The sequence below is a fragment of the Gopherus evgoodei genome, chromosome 1, assembly GCF_007399415.2.
Source record: "Gopherus evgoodei ecotype Sinaloan lineage chromosome 1, rGopEvg1_v1.p, whole genome shotgun sequence".
Taxonomy (NCBI): Eukaryota; Metazoa; Chordata; order Testudines; family Testudinidae; genus Gopherus; species Gopherus evgoodei.
Genome location: NC_044322.1, coordinates 133,999,855 through 134,013,947, shown reverse-complemented (window position 1 = coordinate 134,013,947; position 14,093 = coordinate 133,999,855). Strand labels below are relative to the sequence as shown.

Here is a 14,093-nt window from a genome sequence, read left to right as displayed (position 1 = left end):
CGCATGCTTTCAGAAGTCTTAAAAGAGCAACGCTCTGATGCAGAAACTACAGAACCCGAACCACCAAAAGAAAAAATCATCCTTCTGCTGATGGCATCTGACTCAGATGATGAAAATGAACAGGCGTCGGTCTGCACTGCTTTGGATTGTTATCGAGCAGAACCCATCAACATGGACACGTCTTCTGGAATGGTGATTGAAGCATGAAGTGACATATGAATCTTTAGCGCATCTGACATGTATATATCTTGCAACGCCAGCTACAACAGTGCCGTGAGAACACCTCTTCTCACTTTCAGGTGACATTATGAACAAGAAGTGCAAATGTAAACAAAGTTTTTTGTCCGAGCAATTGGCTGAACGAGAAATAGGACTGAGCGGACTTGTAGGCATTAAAATGTTACTTTGTTTTATTTTTGAATGCAGTTATTTTTTGTGCATAATTCTACATTTGTAAGTTCAACTTTCATGATAAAAAAATTGCACTACAGTACTTGTATTAGATGAACTGAAAAGTATTATTTCTTTTGTTTTGTACAGTGCAAATATTTGTAATAAAAATAAATGTAAAGTGAGCACTGTACATTTTGTATTCTGTATTGTAATTGAAATCAATATATTTGAAAATGTAGAAAACATCCAAAAATATTTAAATGGTATTCTGTTATTGTTTAACAGTACGATTAATTGCGATTAATTTTTTTAATTGCTTGACAGCCCTAGCTTTTAATCAATACTAATCTGTGACATAGAGGTGAAAGGTTGCATGTTAAGTCATACAATCCCTCTCCAACTGGAATTGGAATATATATTTCCCTATAATACTTAGAGATTGTATTCTCTATTTTATTCTATATACGTTTTCATATAGCACTCATCACTGTAATATCTGAGTGCCTTGAAGTAGTGCATTAAGCCGTATGACTACACATCGTCACCTGATGTTTATTCTGTCATCCTCTCCCCAAAGAAAGAGGCATGTGCAGTGGAGTGTCTTGTTTTTGTTGTGTGTATCTTTCTATCTGTTGCTATGTGTTTGTTAGAAAAGACAAGGTCAAAGAACTGTGCCTTACATTTGCAGTAGAAAATGGTGAGATTTGTGATGATTCTTAGTTCTTGGGGGAGTTCATTCCAGTCTCAGATGCTGCTACACCATTGCACTATATAAGAGTTGCTTCTTGCAAGAGAGAATTATGATTATTCTTTTTTGGAAGCCTTAAAATATTGAGAAAGAGAGAGACACTCCTTGCTCAGACGAACATGTTGTCTAGGTTTTTATGTTTTTATGGCTCTTGATTCCAGTGGGAAGATAGGAATGGATCCTGAGTAGAATGATTCATTATTAGTATTATTAGTAGTAGTAGTAGTATTTATAATGCAGCCATCCTAGCAGTATCTGAGTGACATTACATAAATTTAGGACATCAGTCCCTTCGAGGAAATGAACAAGGCTCCTTAATGACATTTCATGTTTGCTCTGGAATCTGAAATGGTATTTTTGAACTAGTCTTTAATAGACAAACTTAGTGGATTTTCAAAGCTTGGGATCTGATACTAGTAGAGTCATTGTTTTAACACATCTTCTACTTTGTGCTTTATGGCATGGTTTGCTATGATTCATTTTTCTTATTCTTTCCTTCACGTAGTTCATAACTTGTAAAAGATATTTTTATAGGGATTCCCATTACTCATCCTCCTTTAATGATACAGATTCTTCTTACTATCTCTTTAATACCCCATAATCTGCCTTTCTTTCATATAGTGTACCTATGTCATACTTATTTTGCATGTTTTTCTTTAAAAGTCTTTCTCAGAATGAAGCAAATAAAAGAAAAATCTGTTTGAAACATCAGGCATGAAAGCATATGATCGTTTAATTACTTATCGTATGTGACAATGTGTTTTTCCTGTTAATTTAACTTTAAGAACTGTAATATATTCAAGATTGCAATGTTGGAGAGAAGCTAATACAGCAGGGGCCATTAAAATTTTGCTAATTACACAGGCAGTAGTTAAATTCATCCAAGTATTTTATGGTTTCTTCTTCAACTGATGGTCCCTTTTGTATTTCACTGAGGGTTTACACATGCACACCATGCATCTAGAGCTGGAGAATTTTAAAGTACTAGTGTCCGTTCATCTGTGTATACACTCTTGGCTTGCCTCATGGTTTTGTCTGAGATGATAAAGGGCAGGGCGGACTGACCGCATCTCCAGTTCGTTCTCACCACTGTATGGTCTAGGTTGGAACTATTAGTGTCCTCTTGCATGTGACAAACTTTAAAAATATACAATTGTACAGTTACTTTTAACGTTTTTACATTTTTATTGGTTTTATGGTAGGTTTTAGTAGTTTGCTATTTTAGGATTAGGATGGGGGTTCCTTTTTGGGGAGTTTTGTTCCCTATGAACACTCCCCTTTTTCCCTCTGTACCCATGTGTGGATACTGGATTATGCTGAAAACCCCAAGCTCTAAAATCTGTGCCTGCTGCCCGTGTTCCGTCTCTGTCAGAGATGAACATCAACCCTGCTTCTACTGCTTGGGAGAAGCCCACATTTCATCCAGGTGCAGTATCTGCCAGTCCTTCCCCAGCCATACCCAAGAAGGCTGAGCTCTCCATCTCCAGATGTACCTAATGGAAGTCACCGTGAGATCTCATTTGGCCCCTGGCTGGGCAATCCCCCCGTACATCAGTTTGAGGCTGCGAGGAGTGCGCCTTAAACTATGGAATCCAAGGTCAGCACCAACTGTACCACCACTATGGACCCAATGCTAGGGCCTAGTCAGGAGGTAAGGAAGCGTGCATGTAGCATGGCAGTAAGTCTTCCCCTAAGCCTACGAAAGGAGAGCGTCCTTCCACAAGTTCCAGTCATGGGGACGGAGTGCACCCTAAAGCTCACAAGCACGAAAAGAAGCTGCATAAATTGACAGATCCACTGGCACTGAGTGTAGACCTGCACACACAGTCAACACTGGCATCTCTCAGAGCTAGAGTCATCCACTCTTGGGAAGACCATTGCTGCTTTTCCGGTTCCAGGGACTGAAAAAGTGCCCTTGACTCTGGGAAAGTTGGGGAAAAGCACCAGAGCCCCAGGAAGCATTTGCCCTGGGAGAGCCAAGGGCCCCATGTCTTCTGGAGCCTCTGCTTCCAGGGAGACGTTGTCTCCAGGACAAGACATGCTACATCTGAGGCACTCCTCACTCCCCTGCTTTGGCAGTGTACGTGCTTCTGCTGGCTCCAGTGGTACAGCTGATGGAACTGGTCTCCAAGTTACATCTTCAGTGGACTTGGATGAGAGTCAGTGATTTTCCATCCCTTCCCACCACTACAACTACCAACAGAGGCCTTCTACATCATGGCAGTATCCTTCACTCTAGCTGCCATGGAGCCACCTGTTTCTTGCACTGTGGGACCCTCCTCAGCGCTCTCCAGATCCGTAATGCTGGCTCTATGGGGGATCCTGGCGCTAATACTCTCCCTTGGAACCCATCCGTTCCATCGGGGAGGCTTTGCCTATTTAGTAGATGCTTAGGTCCTGTAATGGAAGGTGAACCACCCAGTCCGGTTCCAATAGTACCACCGGAACCCACCATCTCCTGCTGACTGCCACCAATTCCAGGATCTCCTGCGTAGAATGGCTGGAGAGATTCACACTCCCCTGGAGGAACTCAGCGTAAGCTGCTGGATATACTTCACTCATCAGTGTCAGGCAGAGTATTTCTACCAATCAGCAATGCTATCCTTGAGCCAGCTTGCATGATTTAGCATACACTAGTGATATGTATGCCTACTGCAAAGCGGGGGCAGGGAGGAAGATACTGTGTATCTGGCCAGGGGTCTGAGTTTCTGTTCTCATACCCCATCCAATTCATTTGTGGTCCAGGCAGCGATAGAATGGGCTGGGCAACAGCATCCACGCTCTGCCCCTTCTGACCAGCAGGGCAAGCAACTGGACCTTTTAGGCCACAAAGTCTTCTCTTCAGCCAGCCTTCAATTCAGGATTTCAAATTATCTGGCATTACATGTCAGATATGATTTCCTGAACTACAGCAATTGTGGCACTTTGCTGAGAAACTCCCACAAAAGAACCGAGCCTGTTTCTAGGCAATAATTGAGGCGGAGAAACTGGTATTGAGCAGGGCCAGCTCCAGGCACCAGCCAGGGAAGCAGGTGCTTGAGGCAGCCAATACAAAGGGGCGGCAGTCCGTCCGGTATTGGGGCAGTACCTCCGGGTCTTCAGCGGGAATCTGGCAGCGAGTCCCTCAGTCACTCTCTCTCTCTTTGAGTTGCCACTGAAGTGCCGCCGAAGAGGAAGAGAGGGAGTGAAGGGCCCGCCGCCGCATTGCTGCCGAAGAATGAAACGATGCGATTGAACTGCCGTCGATCAGCTTTTTGTTTTTCCCCACTCGGGGCGGCAGAAAAGCTGGAGCCGGCCCTGGTAGTGAGGACCCCACTCCAATCAACAATAGATGTGGCAGATACCTCATCATGCTAACTGGCCATGGGCATTGTCATGAGGAGAGAGTGGTGGCTCACAAAATACCACTGAAGACTTCCCTTTTGATGAATCCCATCTTTTCAGCCAGAAAACAGACAATTTCCTCCACAGCCTCAAGAATTTTAGAGCTACACTCCATTCCTTGGGTATTTACGTACCAGCACCAAAACGTAAGTTCATCTGCTGATAGCCCGCACAGTGTTACAGAACCTCCCAGTTTTTCTATCAATGGCCTTACAAACCACCAAGGAAGAGTCAGAAAACTCAAAGATCTCATTCTTCAGGACCATCCTCGCAATCTTCCTCCTCCCAGATGCAACCCCCACAGAAGAGATATTTCTGAGGAACCCTGGAGACCCATCAGCAACATTGTCTGCTGCCATACTACCACCCCACCTCCTTCGGGGATGGTTAGCACTCTTTTTTACCAGCTTGGAGTGCAATAACAATGGACAAGCGGGTGCTAAATGTTCTCCATTGTGGTTATATGACTGAGTTCATTATGCTACCTTGTCCATAACCCCTTCCCCAATCCCTCCTCAAGGACCACTCTCACAACAGCATCCTCACCCTGGAGTGGACTCCATATTACAAAGAGGGGCAATAGCATGGGTTCCTCTGGACTATCAAGAGGGGGTTCTATTCAACTTACTTCCTGATACCCAAAAAAGAAGGGCGGTGGAGATCAGTCCAGGATCTCCATCATCTCAGTTGCTTCATCCGCAAACCCAAGTTTTGTATAGTCACCTTAGCAGCCATCATCCCGTCATTAGAAGAAAGCAACGGCTTTCGATATGCAGGACATTTATTTTCACAAAGACATCTATCTGGCCCACAAACAGTTCCTGAGGTTCACGGTAGTCTGTCAGCCCTTTCAATACAGGGTCCAGCCATTTGAACTCACCCCTGCTCCAGCATCAACCTTGAAAAATCAACTTTGGACACCAAACAGTCCCTAGACTTCATCAGAATTGCAAGACATCCTCTCAAGCAGCAGGAAAGAGCCCCCTAGGTGTTCCTGCCATTCCAAGTGGAACTGCTTCGCCTTCTGGGCCCAACAGAAAGTCCTTTTCCCAGAAGTGGAGATTTCCCTTCTTTTGGATTACCTCCTGTCCTTGAAGGCATCGGGTCTCACCCTCAAGTCTCTCAAGGTCCACCTAGCAGCTATTAGTGCCTTCCACCCCACCGTGCGAGGACACTCTATATTTACACACCTATTGACTGCTTGGTTTTGGAAAGGCCTCATCAGAACCTTCCCACCCATACAACCTATCGCCCCCCAAGTGGGATCTTAACCTAGTTCTGTTGATACTAATGAAACCGCCCTTTGGCGAAGGGTAGGTGAACTTGGGGCCATGATGGCGGAGCCTCCTTTCACTACTTCCCATAAGGATAAAGTTTCCCTGTGCCTGCATCCCCGGTTTCATCTGAACCAACCAATCCACTTACCTGCTTTCTTTCTGAAGACTCACACTTTGAAAGAGGAATGATGACTTCACTCCCTCGACGTCCGTCAGGCCTTGGCTTTCTACCTGCAGAGAACAAGACCGATCAAGAAATCTTCTAAATTGTCTATTGCAATAGCTGAGAGTATTAAGTGGCAGGCAGTCTCTTCACAGAGAATCTACAAGGGAATTTTGGGGTGTATTACACTCTATCAGTTGTTGGCACTGCCTCCTCCTGCTTCGCCCTTCCCTCCTCCCCCCCCCCCCCCCGCTGAGTGAGGGCCCATTCCACGAGAGCCCAGCCTTTGACCACGGCCACCTGCCATCATGCGTGGTCCCTATCTGTATTCCACTTTCTGCCCCCCTTCCCATCTGCTGCGGATCTCTTCGGTTTACAGTGGAGAAGAAATTGGAGACCTGGGGTTGGTCCACCCCGCCCTTTATCACATCAGACAAAACCAGGAGGCAAGAAAAGGACTCATGCATGGACCAACAGACCCTACTACTGTGAAAATCTCCGGTTCCAGATGCATGGTGTGCACATGTAAACTCTCAGTGGAATACAGATAGGGACCACGCATCTCAAAGAACCTCCTCATTTTCCTATCTAAGTATAGAGAGTGCCACAACTACATAAGTGAAAGCAAATACTGGAGTTCAGTAAACATCCACTTACTAATGGGATCATTTTAGGTGAAAAAGATCTGGAAGTTTTGTTTTTAAGAAAATGAAGTAGTTTGCTATTTGTTTATAGCATAGTATATAGAACATGGTTCAAGGTATTTTACAAATCATATTTTTAAACTGTTTTTAATAAATCATTGGAAGCTGAAAATTAAATGTCTACCCCCAAAGTGTTCTGCATGTTCTATTTGTCCATACCTTGGTTTAGTGTAGGGTTGTTCTATACTAGAAGGGCTAGAAGGGATTTTTTTTAAAGTGAAAATATGGACCTTTCCAAACGTGACAGTTTCCATTTAAGTAAGTCTTTATCAGGAACTCTATCAAGAAGAGAGAGAATATAACAAAGATCATTCAAGGTAAGACATTATATGACGCTCACATATAACTAAAGTTATGTTCTCACATCATTTGCTTTCTTTTCCCCCTCGTTGTTTCTTGTGTTACCTTGCCATAGCTAACTGGATGTATTACCCCTCTTTTCCCAGATCTTACTTTAATTAGACCCTAATCCAGCAAACATTTTAATATGTGCATAATCCCACATGCTTCATGTTAAGCATAAGTGTTTCAGAATCAGGGCAAAATGGCCAAGGTAATATAAGGAATCTATTCAGTGTGTTTCTTTTCCAGGGGTGAGCTGTACAGTTTTTTGTTTTTGTTTTAAATTGCAACATCCATTGAAGTTTATTGGCCTCTGCTGGCCATTTTGTGGCAAGTTTTAATCCCTTAAATTTGTGGAAAAGTCTCCTCCGTATTGCTTGTAAAGTGTTTTCATTTCAGCAGCTATGACCACGTCCTTTCTTTATGTTGTCAAAATGCAGCTTTATCTAATGGACTCAGAATACTGTATCTTAACAAATGTTTGTTTATCAAATTCTGTCAGAAGCCCTGAGATGCTGCGATCAGAAGGTTCATACTCTATGGGAGGGAGGCATTCTTCCACGGACTCCAACAAAGCCTCAAGCGGAGATGTCTCCCCTTATGACAACAACTCACCGGTACTGTCTGAACGGTCGCTGATGGCAATGCAAGAAGATGTTGCCCTCAGTTCAGATAAGCTGTACAAGGTACCTGAACAATACATGTTGGTTGGCCATTTGCAATCTAAATCAAGAGAGAATTCGCCTGGATCATGGGCTGGGAAAGGTAAAGTAGGACCTGCACGTATTTATTTTGCTCATTGAATGCTGTCTGTTTCACATGCTGTTTATAAGGACGTGTTGTGTGTTGTTTCTCCCCCTTGTGGCAGAATCGCTTCCTCCTCTTCAGACCTACTTATCCAGCAGTGTAATTTCTCTCGCTGTACTTGAGCCATGATAAAAATTGGATCCATATAGGATCCTGTGGATCCTTCCCCACCACATAATGGAGGATTCACTATTTGTTGACCTTTTAGATACGCGAGAGCATGGCGCTTGTGCAGCAAGAATGGTAAAGAGTGCTATGCTTCAAGAGTAATATAATGGAGCAATAGATTACTTTTATAATGAACAGCTGACATCTTCCCTTCCAAGTTGGGCCATAAGGCTCTGCCCCTCAACTCACGTTGTGATCTCTGCTGGCTGCCCCCATACCATTGTGCTGCATTTGTGCTCATTAGAGTGTAGCATTTCCCAAACTCTTGAAAGCTGAAGCCACCATTTAGGAAAGTAAAACTCATCACACATCGCTCTTCAACCCTGCCATGCTAGCAGAACAGCGTAGGGATCCTTGCACTGCCACTGTCCTTCCCATCTTCCCAGGGGTGTTCCCCACACTTGGTTATAGTGCAGGCCTTGTCTAACTGCTTGTTTCTGTAACCAGATGGCACCTCAAGCTGTAACGATTACATTCTTTCAAGTTATAAATTCCATTCGATTGATTATTTCTGTGAAGGACTACAGCTCATGCTCCAATACTGGTATGCTGCCAGCACTCCAGAAGGCTCTTCACATCAAAATTGCTGAGTACTTAATGGGTAAATTGAGGAAATATAGCGATCTGGGGCATTATTTTCAAAGGTCTGTAGACACCTAAAAATGCAGACAGGTGGCCAGATGAATTTTCAAAACACGCCTGAACAGGTTAGGTGCTTAGCTCCCATTGAAGTCAATGGGAGTTTGATGCCCCTAATTCATTTAGGCACTTTTTAAAAATCTCACTAGGCATCTATCTGCATCTTTAGGCCTCCCCAAATCCTGGATGCTGGGAGGTCTTTGTCACACACTTAAGGAAGGCCCCAATTCTACAGTGGGTTCCATGCAAGCTCATGGGTCTTCTCCATAGTGATCTCATTGCAAGATTTGAGCCTAAATGATTAAGAACAAGATTTGGCTCTTTGTCTCTGGTGTACAGGAAATCCAGCTTATCAGTATGTTTGCTCTTTTATCTTGTGCTGCTGGATAAAGTTTTACCTTTAATTTATTTATTGTTCCAGTCATGTGTTTCTATTAAGTGCTTATAAGGGATCATTTCATGTTCTTTTACTTCTTCTGTAGATGTTCCAGAGGATCATTTCAATATCTGGGGCACCTGGCATTCAACACTGAAATGTGGCTCCAAAGATCAAGGAATGACAGGTATTACATTTCTTTGATACTTTCTAGGCCCCAGTCTTACAAAGGCTTAAGCACGTTCATATGCGCTATGAACTGAAGCCAATAGAACTACTCATGGTACATAAAATTAAACATGTGCATGCATGTTTATAAGATCAGTGGCCTTCATTTGTATGCTTTTAAATGGTGGATATTCATTCTAGACACATCTTTAGGGGGTTTTAAACAATTCCTCTGCTTCCCATTTTGTTTTTTTACTTTACTATTTTACAAATATATCAGGTAAAGAGAGGCACAACACTTAAAAATGAGCCACAAGATAAGGTAATAGAAATTCATCTCCTTTAAAGCAGAACAATAGAATTGAAAGGCAGTGTATGCTAGGGGCTTAAGCACAGCCGTTGGAGGCAGGGGGCCTGAATTCAAATCCTGACTCCACTACTAACACCTTGTATACCGTGGGCAAATCACTTAACTCCCTGTCCTCAGTTTTTCTTCCATCTGCACCTCCTTACCTCACAGGAATGTTGTATAATAGTTATATGGCATTGTGTCAGTGCTAAGTATTAAAGTCACCAACTTCATACAACAGGTACAGTTCAGATAATACAGGTCCAACACCGACCTTGCCAATAGGATGCAATAAGTCAGTGGTAACTTGTAAAATGTCAGTGTGTCATATTGATGTTCTCTGTCTCATTCTGGTCTTCAGGTTCATATGGAAACATTTATGAATGCAGCTCATTGCGACCTGGACAGTGCTCTCTTTCCCAAGGGAACCTATCATTAAATTGGCCTCGGTGGCAGGGTAGTGCCACAGAATTGGATAATGGAAAGCAAATAATCCGAAGGAGTCAGACTGCTGCTGCCATTCCTGAATGTAGGCCTCATCCCCCAGTGTCTCGCGTTTGCAGTACTTCGCAAATTGAAGGTGGCAGGAGGAATTCAGATCAGTCCAATTCAAGGTCTGAGCGGCATTTGACTTTCAGTAGTGCAGAGGACCTTACAGAGCATGACTCAAATGTGGGATGTTTGCCGAGAACAGCTAAACCTTCATACCTGAGACAAGAAGATATAAGTAGAAAGGAGAGGCCACCACCCCCATATCCTGGCCCAAAAAAACAAACTTCTACGTTGTCCCAGCGACCAACTCTCTCTTCAACAGTGCACTCATTGTGGAGACTTCAAAGACCAGAAAAAAGTTCAGGGACCACAGTAGCAGGAGGACCAGCAGCTGAATCAACTGACCAATCCACCTCCAGTCAGCAGTGGCAGGCCTCACAGAACAAAGTGGGTAACACCAATTCCACTCCAGCCAATAATCAGAACAATAAAAATGTATCAGAGCCAGACTGGCACGATTGGCAAAGAGAGCGGTGGCAAATTTGGGAGCTTTTATCAGCTGATAACCCAGATGCCCTCCCTGAAACCCTTGTATGATCAGACTCTTAACAGAGAACTGCCCTCCAAGCCTACGCTTCTCTTGAATAGGGAAAGACTAGTGACATTAGAAAACTTTTTTGTTTTATACCAAGTAAATTTCATTTTTTTTTTAATTTTGTTCACCTTAAATCTTAAATAGCACTGTCAAGCAGTCCATTTACAAATGCAGTATGTTCCTGTTTCATAGCAAGCTTTTAAGAGAGAAAAATGAGATGAACATTTCAGTCTAACAACTTTGTATGCATAAACTGTGTGTAAGATAAAACTATTGCTTTGGTGTTGCTAAGGTGTATTTATATGTCTGCAGTTTTGATGATTGTATAGTCTGGGTTATATATGATAATCATATATTATGTGTTCATATACAAATGACAATCAGGACTGCCTTTAAAAAAAAAATCACTGCACTTACTTGTGTTACCATAATATGCGTTGGAATTCTGTAGAAAGTGCACAAGCTGGTTTCTGTGCTTTTAAACAATTTGTTAAGGGGGGAAATGTCCTTCTGATCACTGCCTATAAAAAACACTAAAATAGAATGAAACATGAAAAGCCATATGTTTTATAAGGGTAGTAGTAAGCTAGGGGAGAAATTTATTTACCAAATATTTTTTCTTATAAATATAAGTTTGTGAACAAAATTAAAATTTGATACAATGCTATAAAAGAATATATATATTTTTTAGATTCTGTTAGGAAGCAGTTCAGCTAATCAATCAAGAGTAAGGTTGTGCCTAAACCAAACTCACAGATTTAGTGCAAAAATTTACCCTCCCATTCTAGATCAACTACAATCTTATATATACAGTATATAATATATAATATATATTTATAGGTGTATGATTTTATATATTGTTTTTAAAAAATGAACTGGAATCCAAATTAAAAAAAATAAATAAATAAGGCACACAATAGAAAGAAATATGGCTTTTCCTTTTAAACAACAAAAAACAAAGCAATCGAAGCAAGCATTTACATGTATTTTCATAGAAGAGTCACATGCAGTGTTTTAGAAATGAAAATGCCATTTGGAGAAGTTCACAGCTTTTTGTATAAATATTGTGCCAAAATTTGAGGAAATGTATTTTGTTCAATAACTATATGTTACATTGTTAGATGTTGCTGTTACACAAGTTCTGGTGTTATTAAACTGCAAAAATGTTTATGACCAGCAGGTGGCAATGTACTTCAGTATTTTAAGAGGATTTTTTTTTTTCACATAAGGGAAAATGTATCATATAAAAAGATTTTTATAAAACATGCTAGTCTTAATTTTAATGAAGCTGAAGACTTATTCAATGATGTTGTCTTGAAGTTCTATCCTGTGCCATAACGATGGAATAAAAGCTAAGCAAAAGCATTGCAGTATTTTTTGCTCTTTTGTTGTAATAATTATTGTAATAAACCCCATAAACGTCAGTGATTTTTATTATTATTAATATTATTATTATTATTGGGTAAAAATTTCAAAAGCACCTAAATTACGTAGGAGCATTTTCAAAGGTGACTTAGTCTCACTGAAAATCAATAGGACTTGGTTCCTACATGCCTAAGGGTATGCCTACACAGCCACTAGACACTTTGGCTGGCCCATGCTGGCGGACTCAGGCTCACAAGGCCTGGGCTGCGGGACTGTTTCACTGCTGTGTAGATTTCTGGGCTCAGGCTGGAGCCTGAGCTCTCGGATCCTGTGAAGTGAGAGCATCCTGGAGCTTGGGTTTCTAAGTCCAGAAGTCTATACATCTATGAAACAGCCCTGCAGCCCAAGCTCTGCAAGCCCAAGTTGGCCGGCATGAAGCAGCCATGCGTTTTCTTTGCTGTGTAGACATACTTTTAGGCTTCTAAGTCAGACACATAACTCTGGCTTAACTCAGTGTAACTAAACAGATTTATGCAAGGTTTAAGCTGGTTCAAGTACATCTGTATATGAGGTTTATAAGATTATAACAAGATCAATTTTAAAAGATTTAATTAAAGCAGTGCAACTTTTCTAATGTTGATCAGGTCTAACTATGGTTTTTAGCTACTAACTTTAGGCACCCAAGTTAGAAAGCTTTGGGCCATTAATATAAATCAGGCGTCGGCAACCTCTGGCACGCAGCTCACCAGGGTAAGCACCCTGGCGGGCTGGGGCAGTTTGTTTACCTGCCACTTCCACAAGTTCAGCATGCTTGTGGCTCTCACTGGCCGCGGTTCATCGCTCCAGGCCAATGGGAGCTGCGGGAAGTGGCGTGGGCCGAAGGATGTGCTGGCTGCTCCAGGGTTCACTCCTGGTCCCAGGCAAGTCAATGGGAAAACATCCATTGTCTTCATTGGGTCTTGACTTTGGGTTTTTTCTTACACACGTACGTAAAACTAAGCAACCAATCAAAGCACACCCTATGATGCTGAAATTGAAAAAGATGACCATGATTTTTTTATTTTGTTTTAGAATCTTGTGTTCCAGCAGCTGCTCAACTAGTGTCCACATGGCACAAAAACATGTCTGTAATATTCACTTCTGAGTCAGTAGTTTGAGTCCAGCCCAAGTCATTAGCAACTCAAAGTTATCATCTGATGGATGGGTTGGTGCTCTTTGGGAAAAGAGTTGATAGTTGGTGAACACAACCAGCAAAGCCATGGTCACCTTTAGCAATGAACTGTCTTCTCTCTTGTAAAGGGGCATCCGTCCTGATCAGGGTTAAGACATGTAAGTGGTGTGGGGCTATCCCCACTGTTGATCCTAAACTAATAATACCTAGCTCTTCTGTAGCACTTTTTATTAGTAGTTTTCAAAGTGCCTGCCTTTACTCAGGTGCATATTCCCAATTAAATGAATAGGAATATCTACCAGAGTAAAGGTGAGCAAAATTTGATCCACTGGACATACCTAAAAGACCGCAGTCCCTGATGCTGTCAGGCAGACTGTCTCCTTGCATGAACACTACATTTAAATAAAAAATCTGAGTTTCCAGTAACTAGGCCTTCTGCAACAACAGAAATCTGTCGCACTGCATTGCAACTGTGAGCGGGTGGTCATAGAGACAGATTCCTGCTTATAGACTGTGTGCAACTATAGGGCACGCGTTTGTTGCTAAATGTGAACTGTGAGCAGAAGTGAACCAAAAATAATAGAAAAGAGAATGAAATATAAAAAGAGAGTACATGTGGTGCATAGACACAATAGGAAAATGGCTTCAACCGGCCAATTCAAGAATTCTAGATAATCTCAAAACCACCTCAGACTTAACTGCTGTCAGCTGTATTCTATAGATGAAACCTCGGCTCAGGTCCAATAATAGCATAATCTATCCTGCGAGAGGGACTTGTGTTATAGAAATCCAGTCCTCAAATTGAATCCCTTTCCAAATACAGAAGCAGATACATTTAAACAATTTTTCAGAGAAAGATGTTCAGCGGTTATTCTATCGCTTGAAAATATTTTTACTTTTGCATCTTTTGTGTGTGTGCGCGAGATTATAACAAGCGTGCGTGTGTTTGGAA

At 42.0% G+C, this 14,093-nt stretch overlaps 1 protein-coding gene across 4 annotated transcripts in view; it reads left to right on the top strand.

Moving 5' to 3' along the window:
* ARHGAP6 (Rho GTPase activating protein 6) overlaps positions 1-10,683 on the top strand; it is a 522,412-nt gene extending 511,729 nt beyond the window's left edge. For all 4 annotated transcript variants that reach the window (XM_030572709.1, XM_030572718.1, XM_030572735.1 and 1 more), the window contains exons 11-13: positions 7,514-7,776; positions 9,108-9,188; positions 9,880-10,683. In XM_030572709.1, the coding sequence (XP_030428569.1) occupies positions 7,514-7,776; positions 9,108-9,188; positions 9,880-10,607 (1,072 nt within the window). In that variant the 3' untranslated portion in view covers positions 10,608-10,683. The remainder of the gene's footprint in view (positions 1-7,513; positions 7,777-9,107; positions 9,189-9,879) is intronic.
* The last annotated feature ends 3,410 nt before the right edge of the window (positions 10,684-14,093 follow it).